The sequence below is a fragment of the Sciurus carolinensis genome, chromosome 6 (assembly GCF_902686445.1).
Source record: "Sciurus carolinensis chromosome 6, mSciCar1.2, whole genome shotgun sequence".
Taxonomy (NCBI): Eukaryota; Metazoa; Chordata; class Mammalia; order Rodentia; family Sciuridae; genus Sciurus; species Sciurus carolinensis.
Genome location: NC_062218.1, coordinates 39,415,662 through 39,440,261, shown reverse-complemented (window position 1 = coordinate 39,440,261; position 24,600 = coordinate 39,415,662). Strand labels below are relative to the sequence as shown.

The window sequence follows — 24,600 nt, the reverse complement described above, 5'->3', positions numbered from 1 at the left end:
GTCTCTACTAGGTACCAGGTTTTATTCTAGTAACTTCAGCAGTGAACACAAAAAAGGAAATTTGCTGCTTTTGTGGTGCAAAAAGCAGAATAGGGAAGAGTAAAATAAATAAATGTACAAGTTCACCTCAGAAAGAATAAGCTGTATTTAGAAAATTAAAACAGATAAAAATGTAATGAGGAAGAGCAAGTGGGGAAGTGAACTGAAGAACATGTCATGTAGATTCTTTTCTGCTTGGATCCACTCTTCACCTCTTTTCTTTCTTCCCTTTGCTCTCTTCTGGACATTGGAAGAGATCTCTGAACTCTGGGACTCTAGCTGGGTTTGTGAGGAGGGACGAGAATGAGTGGAGGGTTTCCACTTTGATATTACAATCTGTGCCTACACACATTAAATTACATAGAAGTTAATCATGTTTTTTTTTATTCCTATGGTCCATAAGAGTTAATGACATTAAAATTCAACAGATGAATGGATAAAGAAAATGTGGTATATATACCCAATGGAGTATTACTCAGTCATTAAGAAGAATGACTTTACGACATTTGCCAGTAAATGGACGAATCTGGAGACTATCTGACTATGTGAGCCAGTCGTGCCCAAAATAAAGGTTGAATGTTTTCTCTGATATGTGGACACTAACCCACAATAAGGGTAGTCTGGGGAATAGAAGTTCACTAGATTAAACAAAGGGGAGTGAAGGAACAGGAAAAGAAAAGACAGTGGAATGAATTGGACATAATTTTCCTATGTACATAGATGAATACCCCACAGTGAATCCCATCATGATGAATACCCACAAGAATGGGGTCCTAACTAGAATAAGATGTATTTCATGTTTGTATAATTATGTCAGAATGAATGTTATCATTATGAATAACTAAAAAGAAATAATTAAAAATAATGTAATATATGTAAAAATAATCTGAGATTTAGAATTTAGACTTGATTAAAATACACAAACACACATGAACACACACACTTTCTATCTCTTTAATTTTTTTTTAATAGGGAACTGTATTTCTGTCTCTTCTGTTTCAAACACATAGCATAACACTTACTGGTAAGACAATAGAAATATTCCAAGGATATCCATTACGAGACACATTTAATATAATTTTTCTGTATACATTAACCCAAACATTAAGAAGATAAAATAACAGTATGTAACTAGTGGGAAGAAAGGTAAAATACTTTTCATCTACAGGTTATATAATTGCACTTCAGTTAGAATATTGCAGACATACACGTTGGTTTTTTTTTTTTTTTTTTTTTCTTTTCTGCTCAGTCCTTGAATTGCAGGTCCCAAAGAGTGTGTAGCCAATGGTAGGTATTCACTGACTTTTTACTGAATGAGTTAATATATTACTCAGTAAAGATGGGTACTTATAAGTTTAAGATAGTTGTAAGATTAAAATTAAAAAGTAACTGAATTTCTGTTTTGTGGAAAATAACCAAAAAATTAGAAATTGTATTGGAAGTTAATCTATTCATGTATAATTGTCAAAATACAAAATAATTTGAAGAAAAATCATAATATTGAAGCATTATATGAAAAGACTATGGAATTCTATTGAGAAAAATAAAACAAAGGCTAATTAAATTAGCAGTCCTACCAGTGAGTGCCTCAAAAGGGTGAACAGAACACTCATCTGTCTCATCTTCAGAATTTAAATTCTTTAAAGTGATAGAAACGATAAATTTTACAGAAATAGCACAGTGCAAAAATTGATAAAGATTTCTGTCTTCACATCAGAAAATTCAAGATCTTCAGGAATATAGAAAATAAATGTTATCAAGTTTTTGGAAGAAAACATTTTTATAAATAAAAACAAGAAGTAAGCTCTGCAAAGGCAAATATTTTCTAGGGTACTTCACACTCAATAAATAAACTGCAGAAGAGGATCTCTGGGGCAATTTTCCAAGTATTTGAAAATTGGGTTCAAAAGAGTTGGACCATATGTGACCCTCAGATATCAATGAAAGAGCAGAAATTTATTTGACTTGATCAAATAAATTAAAAACTGCTTTTTGAAAAAAGGCAAATTAAATGAATGAGTGTGTTGCATTATTTTAGGATAAAAAGAAAACCAAACAATTTTGGAAATGAGATAAAGGACAAAACTACAGACAGAGAGGGCTTTTTCCTACTGTTTTTAAAGAAAACAAAGTCTACAAATACACACACATTGAAAAGCTTTGATGAATTGGGAAGTATTCGGATATGACATAAATTAGTAATGCAATTCAATAAGAAGAATATCAAATAAACCAATAATTGTAGAAAAAATCAAAAGGCAGTCACAGATACTCTTAAATGAACATATAATTTCTACCTAAATGATACATCACCTGTATAGATATGAGTTGTAGAGTTAAGAAAATAAATTGAAGCTTTCAGATCTCAGTCTATGGAAAGGCGGCAAAACCAAAGCTGGCTGAGAATAGAAAATAATTAATAAAATTTCCGTCATTATTAAATATTTTATGATTTAATATAAAACATAAATATGTGATCAGAGAATAAAAATAGGTGACAGATGAAAAACTATAAGGAACCCAATGAACATATGAAATCTGTTCATCCTTATTAATAATTGAGGAACTTCAGTTAAAACCACAATAGATCATTTTTTTCTGGATCATTTTAAATTGAAAAAGATTGACTATCTTATATTTGTGCAAGTGTATGAAACAGATAACCTCATGCACTCTAAATGGAAATATGTGTTGGTACATTCTTTGGAGGGCAAATTGATAGTTACTATTAAAAGGAAATATACACATAACTTTAGTAATTCCCTTTACTTCCAATAGTTTTTTATTCAGATATATTTTCACAAGTACACAGAAGTGTAGTAAGGATATTGATTGCAGCATTGTTTGTAAGAGCACAAAGAGAAAAAGAACTCAAATATTCATTAGTAAAGAAAATGTTAAATAAATTATGATTCATCCATTCTGCAAGACCAATTCATGCCTTACAAAAAAGAGAGTATAAATTTCATCATGGTAATGACTCCAAGATATATTTTTAAATATTAAATTCAAGTGCTGGGACAATATGTATATTAAGACATTAGCTATGTAAAATTTTAAAAAAATTATAAATACATACAAGTGAATGTACAGTGAAAAGTCTGGAAAGATGGACCTTACCCAGCAGGATGAGAAGGAGTTGTTGGGATGTTTCAGGTTACCCTTTATCATTGTGTAGTACACAAGATTTTTTGGGCAAAAATTAAGTATTGTTGAATGTTTATATAATTAAATATTAACTAACAAGGAAACATATATTTAGTTTTTACATAGAAAGGTTCAGTATCATGGCGATAGTTCTTTCTAAATAATTTCTATATATTATGCAATACCAGTGTAATTATAAGTGGAAAAATCTATAAAAAATAATTCTACATGTATTTGTAAAAAATACATGTTAAATCTATATGTGTATAAACATAAACACACGCACTGTTTCTTGACATTGGTTATTATGATTTCTATTTACAAATTTTAAATCAAAAACTTATTGTTTCAAATTAAAATACTTTGATTTCATGTGGTGTTAGATATTATATATTTATTAAAATTTCTCTACTGTATTATATATTACTGACTATTTTCCCTCCTGGAATATTGCCTTTTACTTATACAAAACTTTTTTTACTTTATATAAGATCTTTAAGTAGAAAAATCTTCATGTGTTTTATATATACAAATATATATTATGTATAAGTAAAATACATAAAAATTATTTGTAACTTTTTACTCAAATAAATCTTTCATTACCCAAAAGCCTCTTTACATATGAAGGATATTAATTGTTTTTATGATATGTTTTATTTCTTAGCTTTGTCTATAATTATGTTTATACTATTTTTGAACATAAGTTTTATACTTGCATGTATTTAAATCAATGTTTTCCCTTATGTTTTTTGTTTTGATGACTTTAGAGTTTTCCCCAGTGTTTGTTTTTTTTTTTATAAACATTTACATACACTTTTACCTGTCATGTCTTTAGTATTAACATCATAATATTAGTCATCTTAATTTCACTTTAAGAAATAACATGAAATTATATTCTATCTTCCTTATTTCTCAAATGATTAACAATTCTATTGTCATTTGTTATATATATCATACTCCGACTCATTGAGTAGGAATTACAACTTTGAGCTACAAACAATACTAGAGTATGTTTCTGATTTTCATTCTATTACATTTTTACCTTTCTTTTTCTGTGCTCATTACAACCATGTGCAGATCTAACACTGAAAATCTCCTCTTTATTTCCTTTTTTTTAGTGGAGGCTTTTTGTTACATATATATGTGTTATATATTAACATTGCATCTGACTTTTATTTTCATTTTTAATTCAGTTACTATTTTATAAAATAATAAATTAATTCAAATGAACCTTATAAACATTTTGTCATGTTTGTCCCCCAATAAAAAATATTACACATCACTCAATGTTGCTTTAAATTAAAAAATTCAATTTGAAAAGAATCACTTTCTTTATGAATATTTAGTCTTTTATTAGCAAACAGGAATATATCATAATTTATTCAAATATGCTTTTATGTCTTTAATTAAAATGGTGTTTTTGAACAATTTCCTGTTGAGTTTATAACTGGCATTTTCATTTTTAGTTGAAATCATGAAAAGAATCCTTGTATTTCATCTTGTCTTAATGGTTACTTGTTGATGTTTAGGAAAAGCAATAATTTTTTCATGTGTACTTTTTACTGAGTTTCTAAATTCTATTATTCATTTTAATGGCTATCCAGTTGATTCTTTTGGGTTTTCAGAGCGCCAATATTATCAATTGAAAATAACACGCTTTACAGAAATGCTGGGTTTGAGTGTCTTGTTCTGACATTAATAGCTCTAGTTTTTCACATTAAGCATGAAGTTGGTACTTGTTAGCCAGATAGATAATCAAATTTATCTCTGAATAATATTCAGAGAGCCTGTCTTTTTTGAACTATCTTTTCACTTTTTCTTATCCTTGTTTCAAAACCTTGACAGGTTTTGACTTTATTTCTTTACATGTGAAATGTGTTTTAACATATTCCCTTGTCCTACTAAGAAGACTATGATATTATATCCCTTAAACCTTTAAGTTCCACTGAGAATTTTTCAATAAGCTGTCAAATTTCAAGTCACCCATCTATCTTTTTTGTCTCATTTCACATGTGCTTGCGTCTGCTGCATGAAGATTTTATTTTAGATTCATATTAATCTTCTGCTGCTGTCTGCAATTTGATCTTAAGCAGAGTATTAAAGGAGACAGGGAACATTTTAAAAGATGCACAGTTCTTGAATATACTGAACAGTCATTACAAATACTGATGAGACATTCTTATAGAATAAAATAATTGATATTCTTTCATGAGTGCTCAGAAATTGGATTCCTCTGAAATACAAGGTACTTTGACATCATGGACATCTAATGATGCGGTGATGGTAGTCCTATTTCTGAGATGGTTTTGAAGAATTCTCTTGTTTAGTTCAGTGGATTTTAGCCAAAGATAGTTTGTGACTGAAGAGACTGAAACATGCAATTCAATTTCTCCAAGGTTCATGATTCCGCCTGCTATTTTTTCTCTCATTGAGTCCATTCTTTTATTTCTTTTACTCTACCCCAGTCTTCTTTCAAGTTCTCTCTTCTTCCCAAGGAAGTTATGTAAGTCCACACTTTAAACAACTTCAAGTCAACACTCTGAAAGTGAAGATACTTGATGTTTTATGTTGCTGACAACTTCAAGTTAATACACTGATGAAATTCACTCATTCCCAAATGTAAAAAATGATATATTTTTTGAGAATTAGAACAAATAAAATAGGGTCTAATAGCAATTCTTGGAGGAACCAATAATTTATGATCCATTTTAGACATTTCCTAGCTTTATTTTGAGAGCTTGTTGTTTGCTAATTCTGTCATATTTGGTATAGACATTGAAACTCAGAAAAACTTTTACTAAAATAACTGCCTGGTCATGATTACGAAGAAGTTGAAATAGAACAAAGAGAGGGATTGGCTAAAAGAAAAGAGAAGCTTACTTAAACTCAGTCAGCATAACATTTAAGATGGTATATTTTTACATTATTATAAAATTTAAAATTTATGTTAAAATATACATTTTCACACTCATGACTGAAAATAGAGAGATTGGGGAACATGCAGAATGGGAAAAAGTAGAGAAATGTCTTCATTCTAATGGAGAAAAGCTGCAGGAGCACTTGGGCCTTTCTTACGCAGAAGTCTGCTTTAGCCAATGTTTGTTTTAGCCCATCCTAGGGCTTCCTGCGGCCCTCACATCTGGCATCCTCATCTCACCTCTTGGATTTCCAAGTGCCTACTTTAAGAGATCAGAACTCTGTCTTGTTCATTTCCCCCTTTTTGCTTATCATTAAAACTTGGCCATCTATACTTATTTCTTGGGGTTCTGGATTTTGATTAGTTGAAAACAGATGGTGTCTGACTCAGGGCACAGTGTACTGGGAAAAGAAACTTAGCATAGACTATAGTATTAGAATATGGTAAGGGAAATCTTACAAAATTCTGATGGAGCTGGCTTAAAGACTTCTTGTTTCAGCTTCTCTCTGCCCTTTTCTCAGTTCTCTGCTTCCCTTTTCCACCTCTGTTAACCCCTCACCAAAGCCTCCAGTTGTCTTTTTTTTTTTTTTTTTTTTTTTTTTTTTTTTGCATTTAATTCTTGCCTCTCTCATTGTTAACTGGTTTCATCCCTGTGATTTTCCAGGAAAACACCTTGATTGACCTACTCATTTTTTTTTTTTTTTTTTTTAAATGCTAGGCCACTCTTGTTAGCCTGACCATCATCCCTTCCCTGAAGTGCCTACCCACTTTCCAAAAAAATGTGGCTGTAGCTAACAAGAACCCAGAGGATCAGGGACTGTTGGCAGGGCATGATTTCCTCTGAAGAGGTTGTGGGCAGGGAGGCCATGCTTGTCTCTGGAACAGATGTTTTGGGACATTCATGAGTCTTGAAGCTCTTCAGACTTCCAGGCTGCCCTGCTGAGTGACTGGTGAGTTTGGCAGCACATTTTGCTTCTTTTAGCTAATCCAGTGGGTTTGGGAGACACAGAGGGATTCTGAGAATGCTTTCCTCAGCATGAGTTGCATGTTGTGAATTTCACTTGAGAATACTCCCCTTCTGAAGTGATGATTACATTCTGACCAAATTCCAAGACATCTCTACTTCCTAGCATGGTCTAGGTGAACTCTGACCAGCACACACGCCTCTTAATGTGTTCTATTGATTATATAACTTATCTTAAGAGATAGGTCAGTTCAGGCAAGGTGTCTCTCACACATTTTCCTTTCACTATTGGTGACTGATAAACCTGCTCGCACGTGTGTTGTGAGTAAACCTTGGTAAGCAAGAAATCCTATCCCCTGCTTAAGGAGCTGCGCGAGAATAGACAAGGATAAGAGGAAGGAGGTCAGTTGTCCGTTCCAAGGTGCAGAACTCTAATCTGAAAAGCCCCAAGCCGCTGATTATCCAGGGTTGCAAAAACCTAGTCACTTTCCTCGTCTGTCTCTTTCCGTACGCGCGCAGGCGCGGCTCTCTGTCTCTCTCACACACATACACCAACGCACAGTCACTTGCCCTTTTATTCATGAAATTTGTTTGCCTTTGTCAAACCTGGCTTTCTTAAGTTCACCTAGCATAAAGCGTAATTTTCGGGGTGTTGAATCAGCCTCTCCTTTTTCCCCATCTGTGTCATCATTCAAACAGGCGTTCAGACAATGTATCCATGAGTTTTAGGGTGTTTGTTTCTTTTGGACGAACTCGCTAGCTTAGGATCCGTGTGTGTGTGTGTGTGTGTGTGTGTGTGTCCCTTTCTCTTTCTTCTCTAGTACACACATATGCCGAGTCTCTCTCGCAACATGTCCAAATAAACGTCTCCAAGGGCTGATGAGTTCAATGTCACGCTGGGCAGAAGTGGAGCAAGAGTGGAGGGAGAGTGAGTGGCGTGCGGGCGGGAAGAGACCCTTTTCGGCCAGCAGAGGGCAGCCGAGGGGAGGCGCTAGCGCGAGGGCTGAGCTGAGCCTCGCCTCGCCCCGCTCCAGCAGCCTCAGCATCAGCACCAGGCGCGGCGGAGCCCGGAGCGCAGCCACTGAGGGCAGCGGCGGCGGCGGGAGCCAGGCGCGCAGCGATCAGCGGCGCGGGCGGAAAGCAGCAGCCGCCGCCGCCGCCGCCGCCGCCGCGACGGGCAGCCGGGTTCACGGGCAGCCGGCTCGGGCCCCTGCCCCCTCGGCTTCGTGCCTCCGGCGCCGGGCGGCCGGCGAGTCTGGAGCCCGCGCCGTCTCCTGCCGCGTCCTCCGGGTATGGAAGGAGGCGGCAAGCCCAACTCCTCGTCCAACAGCCGGGACGATGGCAACAGCGTCTTCCCCTCCAAGGCGCCCGCGACGGGCGCGGGGCCGGCCGCGGCCGACAAGCGCCTGGGTACCCCGCCTGGGGGTGGCGGGGCCGGCTCGAAGGAGCACGGCAACTCCGTGTGCTTCAAAGTGGACGGCGGCGGCGGCGGCGAGGAGCCGGCGGGGAGCTTCGAGGAGACGGAGGGACCCCGGCGGCAGTATGGCTTCATGCAGAGGCAGTTCACCTCCATGCTGCAGCCTGGGGTCAACAAATTCTCCCTCCGAATGTTTGGCAGCCAGAAGGCGGTGGAGAAGGAGCAGGAAAGGGTTAAAACTGCAGGCTTCTGGATTATCCACCCTTACAGTGATTTCAGGTGAGGGCTCCCTGTCGCCGCCCCACCCTCCTTTCCAGGCGCGCTCTCCAACACCCTTTTCCATTCTTCGGAAGGGGGGACCCTGGGGACTCGAACGGAGGGGGTGCTGGGCAGGAGGTGAGTAGCGCTGGCGGCTGCTACTCGGGCAGATCAGGCTCGACTCTTCTCCAACTACTTTCCACCCAGTAGGGGTTTGACCGAGGAGATCCTGTTGCCTGAAAGCCCTGGGAAAACTGTTCTCTGCTTTGTGAACTTTGGGCACAGATCTGGGAAGGGTGAAGGCCATGGTGATCCCAGATGGAAGGATGCTAAGTTGTAACAATGAAACTTTTAGAGATGGGAGGAAGAGGGCAGACACCTTCTTAGTGCCGCTCCCTCAAGAGCGATAAGTCCTAGGGACTGATAGGTCCTTCCCGAAAGGCGAAAAGCCGCTCTGGGGTTCAGGAGAGTGTGAAAACTGGAGACAGGAACTCACAGGTCCCGGAAGACCTCTCGCCCTGGGGGAGTGTTAATCTGTTGTTCTTATGCTTATTCGCACCGGTATCTTCATTGCATTTCTTCAGAATAGTGGCTGGCAGGCGGAGGAAGGGTAATTTGCGCTTGGATAGTCGCTGACTTGACGTTTCAGTGGAGCGGGAACTGCCAGGCTGGGCAGGAGCTCACAGGAAGCCTCGAGTTCCCGAAACAGAGACAGGGGGCGTTTCCAGAGCCCCCTTCCTGAAATAGAGCGACACCCTTTCTTGACCTTGACTATGAGTCTATTTCAGAAATCTCTTTCTTGTTTCCCAGCTCGGGAGGAAGGGCAGCAGAGCTGTTAGCAGGAGAACTCTGCTTTGGAGTATGAAAATTAAGACGTTTCCTGATCTCATTCGTTGCCCAAATATTCATTCGGTTACAAGCATGTTTATAGATTGTCAAATGAAGGTCGTGAAGTAGATCCTATTAGCGTACCCATATCGTACTGTCACGTTATATTAGCTCCGGAACAAGGCAAGGCTTTCTTTCCATTTGAAAATCAGAAAGTAGTAACTCGGGTGGTATTTATTTATTTATTTATTTGACCGAACTCTTTTGAAAAAAAGAAATGAATCAACTAAAGGAGTTTGTATGCATACAGAGCAGTTTTAATAATCTCTTACTAAACAGCAAACAAATACAGCATAACAAGCAGCATTATTTTGAATTGGGTTTAGAAACTAAGGGAAATTGCAATCGGCAGTACGCTCTAATGGGAGCTGTCCATAGTTCTGAATGTCATTAAATGTGGAAAGCCTATAGTCCCGCCAAACAAAGCCTTAAGACGACTGTCTGCCTTCCTAGAGATATTTATCAGTCCCAGAAATTAGGAGCCTCGGTCATTTGTGCATAGAGCGAGTTGATTTTAGGAAATGTTTAATTTTAAGGTACTTATTTGCAAAACATACAGCAAAGTCAAAAGGAAGATTTATAAAAGCTAATGATATTTACAGTTCATAGATCACAAAGAGTTTAATTGAGAGAATATTCATATTGAAAGGACCTACCAAATAGTCAAACACGTTTCCTCCATTAGGAAGGTACTTAAAGAAGCAAACCTATAAATGACCTTGATTTAAGGCAAATTAGATTGTCATACTATTTAGAATTTCAAAGCTTGGAATCAAGAGTAGAATACTATCGCTTCTTTAGCTTCCCATGGAAAGATGTTGCAACTCATCTTACATTTTTTTAAAATGGAAACATGCTTAAGTATTAATAACAAGAATAAAAGTGGTTTATTTCCAGAAATATACGATGTTCAATAGTAACTTGCAAATAAATTGCTAAACTTTGTCTATTTAATTTCACACTCATTTAAATGATTATTTTATTTCTTCAGTAATGTGAAAAGCACAACACTTTTCAAAATGATAGCATATATCAAATAATAAAACTTTTTCCCCACTTTCTAGATAAAAACATAAGGCCATCTTTCAGGAATTAGAATACTGTGCCAAAATCCTTTGAATGGATGAAGTAAAGAGATTCTCCCACATTTCCCCAAGGAGGTCTTGAGACACAAAATCTCTCTTTAAAAATAAACATTGTTGCTGAACAAAGGAAGAATTTGACATCTTGTGATGATTTAATTTTGTCATGCATTTCAAAGAAATAGAAAAATCACTAAAAAGTAGCTAGTACACTAAGTAAACTCTAATGTAGAGTAGTATAGAATATTTGACTTTCCCTTGCATAAATGGAAAAAGAAAATGGCAGATGTAAATATTCATTGTTATTTAGGTTTTTAAAAGTATATCTGAAAAATAAAATCTAAAATTCATAATTACAATATATACTGGATTTCTAAAACAGCAGAAGTAATTGTATACTTATTTGCATTCAGAAGACATTTACACATTGTTATGATTTTATTGTTTTTGTATGGTCTCAATGCCAACATAAACTTTATTAACACATCAGCATACTGTAGTGAATAAAGCAAAACTCTGAAAGATAAAAATTTGAGTAGTATTTTTTTCGATAGGAAAAGCAATGTGTGAATAATCTTCAGCAGATACTCCAAATTTTTGTGTTCATAATCTGTTCATCTCAGTCTTTCTCCATAGAAAATGCCAAAGTTAATAATTTAGCAACTCAGTGACACATGAGAATAAATTTACATGGAGGGGGTAGATTTTGGAAATAAAGATATGCAGAGGATTTTTTTTCCCTGACACTCTCATAAGCCTCTGGATGACCAGGGAAGTTTGCTGAGTTTGCTCATTGCTCACCCCCAGAAGCAGAGTGTAGCATGACCCTGTACTCCAGGGCATGTCATGACTTAAACACTGTGGCTGACTTCCAGTTTCCCTTCTCAGGAAGGCTTCTAAGGCTGGTTCCTTTTCACTTCCCTCTAGGGGCAGGGCTGTGCTCCTGCTGAGACTCCCAGAGAGCTAGTTAGTGCCTCTTTCACCCACCAGAGCCCAGGAGTGCTATTGCTGTGTCTGGCAGGTAGTTTTCTTCAACCTCTGGTGTAAGTAGGGCAGAGACACTATATTTCCCTTCTTTCTCAGGAGAGGATGATGTTAGAAACCCTCAGGGAGTAAAGGAGAGTCCAAAAATATTGATACTGTAACAAATAACTGAATGGAAGTTAGAGAATTTAGTGAAAAAAATCCTTGTTTTTGTTTTTACTATAATCTGTAAGCAATCACATGAGGAAAGATATGAATAGGTGCTTCAAGAAAAATCTGCACAGATCTTTAAGTATTGAGGACATGATCTCAGTCTTACTGAATTTCATGTGAACTACTCTCACATAATTTCAAGATTAAATATGGATTTTAAAATTTCTATTAGGAATTATATATTTATTAGGTACAATTTTACTTTTCATTCATTTAATAGAAATGACACTGGTCAATTACTGTGCTTTCACAGTCAACTGACAGTTATGATATAATTATCCAAATGAATTGAAAGAATATTTAGAATGCTTTTGTGGATGACTTGTGCATGTGTGTGAGGGCACATGCACTCGTGTTCTGATGTGCAGTGCTGGGAATTGAACACAGGGCCTCTTGCATGGGAGGCAAGTGATTTTTATTATGCCTTGGAAAAATTTATCACCAGAAGGCTTGCTGTTTTAGGGATTTTGATATTAATATTTTTTAGATTATGTTTAAACAAAGGGATCTTTTAGAAATAATGCTTTTATTCTATATAGATGCCAGTTGATAGATATCTTGCCCCTTATAATGGAAGAGATTTTGTGTTTCAATTTTTTATTTCCTCTGCTGCTTTTCATCATTATTGTGAGTAACTGTGAAAAGCTTACTGTGATGTTAAGTATTCAGGGACTCTGGAGACTAGAGATGGGGGTCACTTCCTTAAGATATTGTGTTCCTTGCCTTCCATCTCTGCCTTGGAGTGCATCCAGCTGTACTGATGTCAGTGGTCACTGACGTGTTCACTAGAGAAAGTAGGTTTCACCCGTATTCTACCCATACACAGAGACCATTTGCTTCTGGGAGCTTCTTATAAGAAAACAATTCAACCTACTGGGGTTTAAAGTCTAATTAGCCTACTGTTATATTATCTTTAGGCTGAAAGTAGTCTACATTATCCCAGCAATGCATCTTTCGTTTTCCAAATCAACAGAGCCAAAATAAACCATAAGGCTTTATTTATTTTTTTCTAGATTCCATGAATCTTTTTATACCTTAAAAGTTAAATTTTTCTTAGTGGCTCGACCATCTATGAAACCCAATAATGTGAACTTAGTTAAAAGATTGGAAGGTATGAATTTATTCAGTTACCTTTTCTTACAATATATACACTATAAAATTTTAGCATATATTTAACTATTAAATTATCTTATAAATATTACAGTGATGTGATATTATGAAAATATTGCAAGGTGGTTTTGTTTATTTTTCTGAGCAAATTTCCCTTTAAACCTACTTTTGAAGACTTGCTATAAATTGAGAATCAGTGGACAAATACAGTGTACCATTAATATTTAATTTTTTGGACATGTATTTATGAACTTGTCTTCTAATAATGAAAGAAATTTAATTGCATTGAAAGATATATTACTTATAATATTTATAATGGGATCCATGAACTACATTGTGTTCAGTCATATCAACTTGATCAAAAACCATAAACCAAAACAACATTGCCATCAAAAATATGATTTAAATAATATTGAGATTCTGCATTATTTCATTAACTTTACCTATGTCCCAAGGTGAACATGAAAGCAAAAAAATGAACTTGATGTAAATTTTAGGTAAGCAGCTTGCTGTTCTGAATGTAATTCTTTTATTATGCAGCTAGTTCACTTCATTGTTTAGAAATAGAAATTGGGCTTAGGAATAAAACATTTAAATATAGCCTCTTGTAATTATAATAAAAATTATGGCAGATCATTAGCATTGCATGAAGATTATTGAAACATTTCAAGGTCTATGACAAATCTTGATTTTATCATTTTATGTAAAGAGATAGCAAACTATGAATTAGGCCAACACTATATATATCAGGAGCAGAGGTAATGGTAATGAAGAAAATAATATGCTTGCACTAAGAAAAAACTATTTTTACTTAGACTAAATAATTTCCTTTTATGCATAGTTTTCACAAAAAGTATTTTAATATACAACTTACATTAGTTTTATAAACACACACACACACACACACACACACACACACAGACACACAAACACACATACACCATCCAAAAAAAAAATCTGAGGACATCTTTTCCATTTTCTGTGTTTGCAAAGCAAGCCTTCCTGATTCTGATAATTCTACGTGTGTGCGCGTGCGCGTGTGTTTTCCATGTGTGATAGAACTATTCAATTGACATCTATATACATTTATGTTCATGTAAACATAAACATGAGAGCTGACTATGTTTGAGTTAAGGAATTCTCTGAAATCAGGTATGTTGGCTCGTGAGTATAATTCCAGCGACTCTGGAGGCTGATGCAGGAGGATTGCAAGTTCTAGGACAACCTCAGCAATTTAGGAAGACCCTCAGCAACTTAATGAGACCCTGTCTCAAAATAAAATTAAAAAGCACTGGGGATGTAGCTAAGTAGTAAAGCTCCCCTGGGTAAGCTTCCAGTAACCATCCCCACCTGAGAAAAAGGAAATTATCTAATACATTTCACCCATTTTGGGCTGGGATAAAATTGATTTCATCAGCCTTTCAAGTTAATCAGCTAATTTCCTCATAGTATTCTTCTATTTAACCTAATAACCGATTCCTCAGTTAAAGCAAAGAAGTAAAATTAAGCATGCTCTATATTTACAACTTGATTAATTTATTTACATAAGATCTGATTTTATTTTCAAGACCTTGGCTGTAACTCTAAAAAAATTAATAAGTCTAATTACACACACAGACACACACAGAGATAGCAACTATTTAACTAATTTTGGACTTTCCGATTTGTTTCCAATACCTTGGTATTATAAATAGTACTGCAATAAACATCTTTGTGCTATACTTTTTTTCATATTCTGGAAAAATTTCAGGAAATGAAATTACTTGCTATGGAATTTTAGAAATCCTGTACATATTACTTTTACTAATTAGTACTGATTCTAGTTAAGATACTTCTTGAAACAACAAGAGTGATGTATGTTGTCTGAAGTTGACATTTCTGTTGAGATATGCCCAGGCTAATTTAGGACAGAATATCTAAATTGTCCTTCATTTCTATCATTAGAAAGTGACAAAAGTAACCTCAAAAGAAGATCTAATATTAATTATTCTGCTTAAAACCCTTAAGTTGCTTGCCATTACTGGGAGATTTGCACTGAGCCACAAGACCCTGAATATTGACAACCTATCTATGAAACTTCATCTCATGCCGCTCCCTCTCTCCAACCCTCCATCCCTCCAACACTGTGCTCTAGCCCTCAGGGAAAATTTCAGCTCCTAGAACAAGCTGAATTCTCTCCTGACACAGAGATTTTGATATGATATTTAACCTCATTGCTTTGAATCCTCTTTTCACTTGTCATTACTCTACATAGCTAGTTTCTACTCACCATTTACATTTTAGTTTAATCATATGATCACTTTCATTTTATTTTTCATTTAGGTTATCATTGTGGTCTAGTGAGGATTTTATTTTCTATCTAGTCTTTTTGTTTCCTCAGAATTTATAATTATTGTATGGGTGTTCCTCCACTAGAATTTAAACCTGGCTGCCTGATCAATCTTACTCGGTTTTACATTCCAAACGCTGTAAAAGTAAACATAATAGACCTTTTCTGCAAGCTTTCTTGGATTATTTTAAAACAATTTTTCAGATATGATTAATATATTATACAATTACCTCACTTAAAGAGTAAAAAAAACTCATTTTTCTTAGTATACTCACGGAATTGTATAACCACCACCACAAATAATTCTAAAGCATTTTATCACTCCAAGAAAAATTCTCATATTCATTAGCATTCACTTCTGTCTCTTCTCCCATCCTCCCCCTCAAAGCACTAATCTACTTTCTGTCTCTATAGTTTTTAAAAAATTTATTCTGGACATTTCATATCAGTAGAATGACATAATACATATTCCTTGCTGCATTTTTCAAGGCTCATCTATATTATAACATTTATCAGTACCTAATTCCTCTTCTTTTTTTGCTAAATACTATTCCATTGTATGGAGGTTCTATCTTTGGTTTATCCATCCATCAGCTGATATACATCTAAAATGTGCCTACTTTTTAGCAATTATGAATACTTCTGATAGGAGTATTCTTACACCATTGTTTATGCAGAGGTATATTTTCTTTTCCCTTAGGAGTGAAATTGCTGGGTTAAGATAACAGAATTTTAACGAACATTTATTCAATAAATAGACAATTGGTCTCCTACCATGGCATGTACACATTTACCCTTGTAGTTAATAAATTCAGATGGAGGAAGGGAAAGCTCTTTTCTCTCCTCACGACCACCTGCGCGGCTGCATGCCCCAATCATTACGTGAAAATGACGACACAGATAGGCAGGGTAAGAAGTGGGCCTGGAATTCAGTTCCTTGTGAATCTTTATTCTACCTCTTCAACTCCTACCTAAAAAGAAATAAGGCTGCCAGTATAAATAATTCTCCAGACCTTCAGGGGTACTTGATGGGTTAAACCTAATCATTTATACTTCCTCCTTTTTGAAACCATTCCAAAATAATATGAAAACAATACTCAGACACGTCGACCAGTAGAAGAAGGAAGACAGCAGAGAATAAGATATCTTAACAACATTCTGGGAAATAACTGGTGGAGAAATTGCCCTATTTCCACAATTCTTCATCCATTGAACCCCAGAAGAGCATGGAACTTGGAAGTGCCAGATAAGGAATAGTTCCAGCAAATCCAGTCTGAAAACAAAATTAAATAAGGATTTCCTTAGTGAATGCAGAACTCTCAGTGCTCCCATTTAGGTCATTTGTCCCCAAACAGGAAACTAGAGTAAAATACTGCCGATGGGAGACATTTCAAAGTCTTCCAGTAAAAAAACTATTTTGCTTATTAGCTAATCATTTTGTAAAAGCCCCACATATGTACACAGAGGATGTAATTATATTTTTTAGCATTGTATTGTTTAACACGAACTGAAAGCAAAATATTGCCAACCTCTTGAGAAAAATCTCCAGCATGAAAGAAAAAACAATAGAAAGTCCAGAGGAAACAGAGAGAGGTATTGAGATAAGAAGAAATGATAACATTTTAAAAATACTCTAACATCATATTCTCTGAAAGTTACTGTATCTATATACCAAGAATAGTGTGCTATGAAAATAATGGCAAGTGATTAAAAGGAGTTCTTAGATAAAATGAGTTAGCTGATAAAGTCCAGGAAATCTCTCATAACTAGGGCAAAAAGCAAAATAGAATAAAAATAAAAGGAAATATGGAAAATATAGAGGATTAATTCATAAGGTTAAAATCTATCAAAAGGAGTTCTAGAATAAGAACAAAAACTAAAACTGGACATATGGAATTAAGAGACACATTTTTAAACAAAATTTTTCGGCTGGTAGCAACTGAAATGTATGTTCTGAGAGATTTCAAGCACTCAGCACCATCAAAGCCTCCAGGAAGAATCAGCACACAGAAACTTCAGAACACCAATGAATGTTCTAAATATACTAAATATACAATATACTAAAACTTCCCAAAGAGAAAGTTTTCAAGAAGTGGTAACAATCCTATAAGTTAAATGACAATATAGCCAAGTCTACAAAATTCTGAGGCAGTTATTTCTAAAAGAATTCTAGACTTTACCATAAATGAAGACTAAATAGACATTCAGAATTTTTTAAAAAAGCATGAATATTAACTACTTATATACCCTTTCTTAGAAAGTTACCAGGTTATGTGCTCCAACAAAACAAGGAATGATATGAAAACAATGTGAAGACATGGAAGACAGAAATTGCAGTGTCACATATAAGAACCTTAAAATGAAGTCCCAGGAGTTCACCTGATTAGCTATCTAGAAGGATACCAGGCTAGACAGGGACAAGAGAACAAAGGGCACTGGAGGGAGGTCTTCCAGGAAGAAAAAATAGATACTAGCATTTGAAAAGTGACATTAATGAATATTCTAACATAATAACATTACATAATAATATTAATTAATTAATAATATTCCAGCATAGGTATGTTAGATCTTCTTTTTGAAGTCATTTTTGTTACTCTCTGATGATAGGAATGGAGGACAACTTAGATATTCTGTACTAAATCAGACTGGGCATATCTTAACAGGAATGTCAACCTCAGACCTCCTGTATCACTCTTGTTAAGAATTGTCCTAACTGGTATCAGTATTAATTAGTAAGGTTAATACGTACAGGATCCCTAAAAGCCCATAGCCAATAATTTCATTTCCTGAACCTTTTCCAGAATATGATAAAAAATAATGCCCAAACATGTTTGTTGCAGCACTATTTATAATACCAAAATATTGGAAACAAATGGGAAAGTCCAAAATTAATAAGTAGTTGCTTATTCTGTGTGCATGTATAATTAACCTTATTAATTTTTTAGCATTACAGTCAACGACTTGAAAATAAAATCAGATTTGTGTAAACAAGATCATCAAGTTGTAAATACAGAGCAAGTCTAATTTTGCTTCTTTGCTTTAACTGAGTAGTACATTATTAGGTAAAATAGAAGAATACTATGAGGAAATTAGTTGATTAATTTGAAAAGCTGATGAAATAATATTATCGGCCCAAATTGGGTAAAATATATCAATCAGATAAATTTTGTTTTCCTTTTTTCTTATTTTGTTTTTGGCTGTGGTGTGTGGTGGAGGTAGTAGGGATTGAATCCAGGAGCTTTGCTACTGAGCTTTTTACCCCCATTCTTTTATTTTTTATTTTGAGAAAATGTCTCAAAATTGCTAGGGTCTTGTTGAGTTGTGGAGGCTGACCTGGAACTTGCAATTCTCCTGCCTCAGCCTCCCAAGTTTCTGGAATTAGATAGTAATTAATTAATAATATTGTTAAACTTTTAATGCTCTCTCTTTCTGTAAAGTTTTCCAGATAAAACAGTTTTATCTTCTAAATTGCTATAAAATGTTGCAGTATTAAACACTTGGAAATAGATTTTAGGAAAAATTCTGATGGCATTGAGTCAAATGTGCTACTTTCTGTTAATCTTCATTTTTGCCAAAAATGGCATTATTAAACCATTTGGGGTGTTATTTCAAATCAGTTAAATATTATATATGGGCCAAATAAGATGAGTCATAACCTGCTAAATTCATTTTCTTTTTTTTGTCAAATTTAATAGCCTATAAAAGATGGTTATTTAGAAATATAATTTAAAAATTTGAGAAATATTGCAAATTTGACAGAATGTTTTTAAAAATCTTTCTTACATCATTTCTAGAACAGATTTCATTGCAGACCATTTTAGCCTTTTTTTTTTAAGAAAGAGAATATACCTTATTAAAAATTATACTGCTTTGTTTGTCTTCACAAAGAATGACAAAGTGAAAGTTATATCCTTAGTACATACAGGGAGAACAAGCATTTCTTATTTTTTAATTTTTAATAGAAGAGTCATTCATTGCTTAAATACTTATTTTTATAAAAGTGTTGTTCTGAGAAGTAAATTTGGTAATTTTGTTGTATAACCATATAAGTGAATTAGGATGGAGACTGAAGATGTGTTGTTTGAATGCAAGCATATTTTTTAAATATATAAAGTGGAAATATTTATTAGAAGCACTTGGTTCTGGCTATATATATTATATATATATATAATATCAGAGTTCTATTTACTATGATTATCAGCTATACTAATCATTCATGGTTATTCATTTGTGTTATTGTTTCTTAGGGTCCCAAACTCATGGAAATCTTCAAGACTCAAATTAAAATTGTGAACCCTCTACTGTGGAAAAGTGCATCTATTCGCAATATTTAGTATATGATTTTAAGACATTCAAGCACATTTATTTTTGAGCCTTGAGTTAAGACTTCCCAAACTATCTAATATTATAAAGCAGAAATAAAGATGCCAAAAACAGTTGATGGAAGATATAAAGAAGCAAAGTTTTGCTTGGGCAAGCATTTTTAGAATTAGAGTTGTAGCTTGCCCAGAGAAAGAGAAAGAGAGAAAGAGACTGAATATCCCCTATCAACCAAGTAGTTGGTTTGGTTGGTTTGGAGGCTAGAAACCTGGTCATCAGGGTTGAATAGAAAGGATTTATTCTGGATGAGTCAGTAAGTGCAATAGAGCACAAAATTATAACTAGAAATGTACTTGGTGAGAGAGGAGGCTGAATTATTTTTTGCAAATGATGCTTGCCTGTCTTAACAAGCTGTTTAAATCAACTGATAAATGATAGAGTTAACTGCAAAGTTCAGAAAGATAACATTATAATTTAAATTTATGAAAGTATATTGGCAACTTCTATGTAATAACAACTGTGATTAAGGACGTATAACAGAAAAAATAATGCCATAGACTACCAAATCTAAAATGTACACTACATACCCTAATTTGAAATCTGAAAAATAGTGTTAATTGACCAAAATATTTGTGTAAAATCAGTTTTTATCACTTTACAGCAATGTAAAATCCAAGTGTGAGTTAAAATGTATAAATGATCCCAATAAATATAATCACAGTCCCTAGAAATATATAGTTAGTTAGTGAATTATTTAATAATATCATTGTGGAAAAGAGTTTTTTATCATCTGACTCTAAAGACTCTATCACATTTCTAAAGACCAGTTTGAATACACACACATACATAAATTATATGCATATATGTAATCTCTTTATGTGCAAATTATATTTATGAATTCTTGAGAAAACCTAGGCTAATAAGTTATCTTACAAAAAAATATATGACACATTTGTAAGCACATGGATGCAAGAATGATCTCTAAAGTATTTTCCATAACCATAAAAAGTAATAAACAATATATCCTTGACAAAATTTCAATTCTGCCCTAAATTCCTGGTTATCAGTTATTCTCCATCTTTGCCTTATTTTTCTTCATAGGCCTTGTAGTAATTTATCACAGCGAATTTTTGTTTATTTAATTTGACAATTTTTTATTGCCCATCATCTGAAATTTAAGCCTCTCTAGGGTGAGGATTTTTTATTGTTTTCATTATCTCAGTCCAAGGCCTACAGGTATGCATGGCACAAAGTAGGTACTTAAAGATTTGAACAAATGAAGAGATTTTTCATAATATTATGCACAATCTACGTTTTTAATGTACAATTCTCAATAGCAAGATGGTCTTTTTGTCTGTGTCCCTTTTCTACAAAAAACGAAACATTTTAATTCAGTGTTGAAAATCTTAATCTGCTTTTGTCCTTTTATAGAAACATGCGTTTGGGAATAAGATTTGAAACTATTTAAGATAGCATACATGCCTTCTTTATTACTTCTATTGACTACAATGCTGCTTTTATGTAGATTTAAAAAAATTTGGATCTATATATTGAGGATATCTTAGTGCCTCAGTTCATTTGAGCTTTTGTAAACACAATAGACTAGATGGCCTATAGGCAATAGCAATTTATTTTTCACAATTTTAGAAGCCGGGAAGGACAAGATCAAGGTACTGACAAAGTTATTGTCTGGTGGCAGCCCACTTCCTCATAGATGTCTAATTTTCATTATTGCTTCTTAAGATAAAGGGGCTAGAGATTTCTCAGCATCTCTTTTGTAAAGATACTAAATCCATTCATTAAAGTTCCACCCTCATGAACTAACCTTCTTCCAAAGGCCTAACACCACCATCTGGGAATCAATATTTTAGCATATTAACTTTGGGGAGACTTAACTTTCAATGCATTGCACTTTAGATGACTCTTCTTTGACAGACCTATAAATGCTATTCAAATGTCATTGTCTTCGGAATACATGCTAGCTTACTAATGATACAGTAGATCATGTATCCCTTTGAGCAGTGACATTTAGAATGCATGATATTACTTTATGGTACCTTTTTTTTTTGTTTTTCCTGCTTTGTCAAATTGTACTGTTTGATGTACCAATGCACATTTAAAGTACAATTGTATGGGGAAGGAATATTGACACTATGTCTCTCTGGGTTCAATTAATAAAATACCAAGTCAACATTTTAAAAGAAAAATTTTGAATTTTAACTCTATTGCAATCAGTTTTTTAAAATTATATTCACTAAACTCAACAAAAGAAAATATATTCCAACCAAGAATTTCCTATTGAGCACTATTAAATTTGGCCTTGCGTAAAGTTAATAGAAAGGACATCATAGATCATGATGCAGGAATATTGAAGTTGACATAATTTTCAAAAGCAAAGGGAACTCAAGCCTGATAAGATAGTGGTGGTAGTGGCAGCCTAGTTTTTGCACATAAAGAATAGAGCAAGTAGCAAAAACAAAAACACAAATGACCAAACAAACTGAAGAAATTTTACTGCAAAACTGTTCTCTTGAACCTTCAAGGTAAATAAGTTGAAACAGACCTTCAGCAACTGCAAGACCTGTGATTTTTGAACTTCTGTGTAGGCGGAAGGAAGCAGTGGTAAGCAAGAGCATCTGACAGACCTTAGGACAGATGGGTCTCCAACATACCAACAGATAGTTGCTGAAACAGTGGATAAACTTGGGATAGAGTTTACACAAGAGGTCAGGAACAATCTGAAGAGGAGAATAGCTGACCTCAGGTCTGAGTCAGGAAATGCATATCAAGAACCTGCTGGGTGTGGTGGCACGCACTTATTATCTCAGTGGCTTGGAAGGCTGAGGCAGGAACATGGAGAGTTCAAAGCCAGCCTCAGCGAAAGCACGCAACTAAGCAACTCAGTGAGACCCTGTCTCTAAATAAAATACAAAATAGGGCTGGGGATGTGACTCAGTAGTCCAGTGCCCCTGAAGATCCTGTAGCCACTTGCCATACTAGATAGTAAGAAAGTTATCAAAGACTACGAGGGTAATAGCAGAGTCAGGAGCCTTCTTGGAGAAACCGAGGGTGACCTTCAAAAAAGGGATAATAGATTAATGAATTTAAACCAGTGAATGTTAAAAATTGGGTTTATAAGAATGTAAAAATGATTACCTACTACAGCTCATAGGAACACTGTTTATTATCTTGAAACCTGGGTAAGTAAAAGAAAAGAATGAAACATTTTTTCTGGCCTTTCCTATATGAGTTGAACCAATATGTAACCCAGCAGAAGAAACAAAGGATATCCTTATAAAACGATTTCAGCTAATACATGGAAATAATAATTGTGTCGTTATGCAGTTAGAAAATCATGGTTTTACCATCCTATGTAATCAAAGGATAGATGTTGAACATCAATGGACACTAATAAGAAACAAAAGGAAAAGGAGACATTGCAGCTTCTTGATGAAAGATCAAACGACCACTATAGTTTTGCCAAGGGGATAGAATCTGACTCTGATTAAGCCTCTGGGTCCAGGTGTCAATACACAAGAAACAAAGGAGAGAGGAACATACTGAAGTACCAAACTTGGCTTTGTAATCAGCAAAATTCATCCTGGGAGAACTGATAGGTTTGTCACCTAGAGTTTTCAACAGATTAAACAATAAGGACAAGAAAGTGGTGGAGGGAAATTTGTAGATAAGAAATACTTAAAATAAATTAAAAATTAAAAAAATAAAAATAAAAATCCTTAATTTAGGCATGTGTAATCATGATGATTTTGACAGAAAACTTTAAGGAAGCAACTTTTGTCAGTTATTTCAGAGGTGAAAGGGGCTATAATTGAGGCTGGCACATGAATAGGTTACGTGATTTGGTGGCAGAACTCTATTTTCTGAGTTTGATCTTCAAGGATTTTCAACTTGTAATACATCACACTTTGGTTTTCTGTATTTGTTTTATTGCATAATAAAAAGGAAGGAGGAAAAGGAAGAGATATTAATTTTGAAATAGAAATAGGCTACAATGAAAGAACAGTACAATATTACTGTGTATCTCTCCATTTTATGTACAGATCTAATTTCTATTTACCACAAAACCTTAATAATACTAATAAGACTAAGGTAAAAGGACTTACTATTGGTTGGGGATATAGATCAGTTCATAGAGTGCTTGCCTGTCAAGCAGAAGGCCCTGGGTTCAATCTCCAGCACTGGGGCACAGGGAAAGGACTTACTGAAACTTTAGGTTGAAAAATGACCCAGAGTATCAGAAAAAAAATCAGAATTTTAACACTTGACTTTAGTGGATTTTCCCTCTTTTGAAGGAGAAAAACTTTTGTGGATACCAATTTTGGGAGATGCAAATTTTTTCAGCTTTGGGTAATGTACTTCGTATAGAAAGGAGGTATTATGTAATGGAATAAAAGAAGCCTACTAAATTCAAATCTGTTTTTACCCCCATTCTCTTGGTGTTTTGAAACAGATGTTCAGCCTCTTTGAAATTAAAGGATAAAATTGGAGAAAATATGTCTATTCCCATAAGGAAAATGTGATAACAAAGTAATATGGCAAAGGTGCCTAACACATGGCCAATATGTAATAAATACTAAATTCCCTTTTCATTTTCTTTTCCTTATCCTGTTAATGATTACTACATAAGTGCAAATAAATAATGGTGGCTAATTAAAAAGACATGGTATTGTAGACACGAATTCACTTAGTATTTAGTGGCTACTGTATGCCTTTTTAGGAACTCTTTGTCACCTTATATATAAAAAAAGAATAAAATAAAGTTATAACCTTTCAAGAGATTTTTAGTCTAGTAAAAGAAACAGGCACTTTAGGATATAACTTTAATAGAAGAAATGAAATGTTAAGAGAGAAATTATACAAAATGATATATTGCTAAGGCAAATCATGTCTTAGTTCTCAAATATTTAGCCA

The 24,600-nt window shown here is 34.6% G+C and overlaps 1 protein-coding gene across 1 annotated transcript in view; it reads left to right on the top strand.

Moving 5' to 3' along the window:
- The first annotated feature begins 8,117 nt into the window (after positions 1–8,117).
- Hcn1 (hyperpolarization activated cyclic nucleotide gated potassium channel 1) overlaps positions 8,118–24,600 on the top strand; it is a 377,033-nt gene continuing 360,550 nt past the window's right edge. Inside the window, exon 1 of the mRNA XM_047554838.1 lies at positions 8,118–8,763. Coding sequence (XP_047410794.1) covers positions 8,360–8,763 — 404 coding nt within the window. The 5' untranslated portion in view covers positions 8,118–8,359. The remainder of the gene's footprint in view (positions 8,764–24,600) is intronic.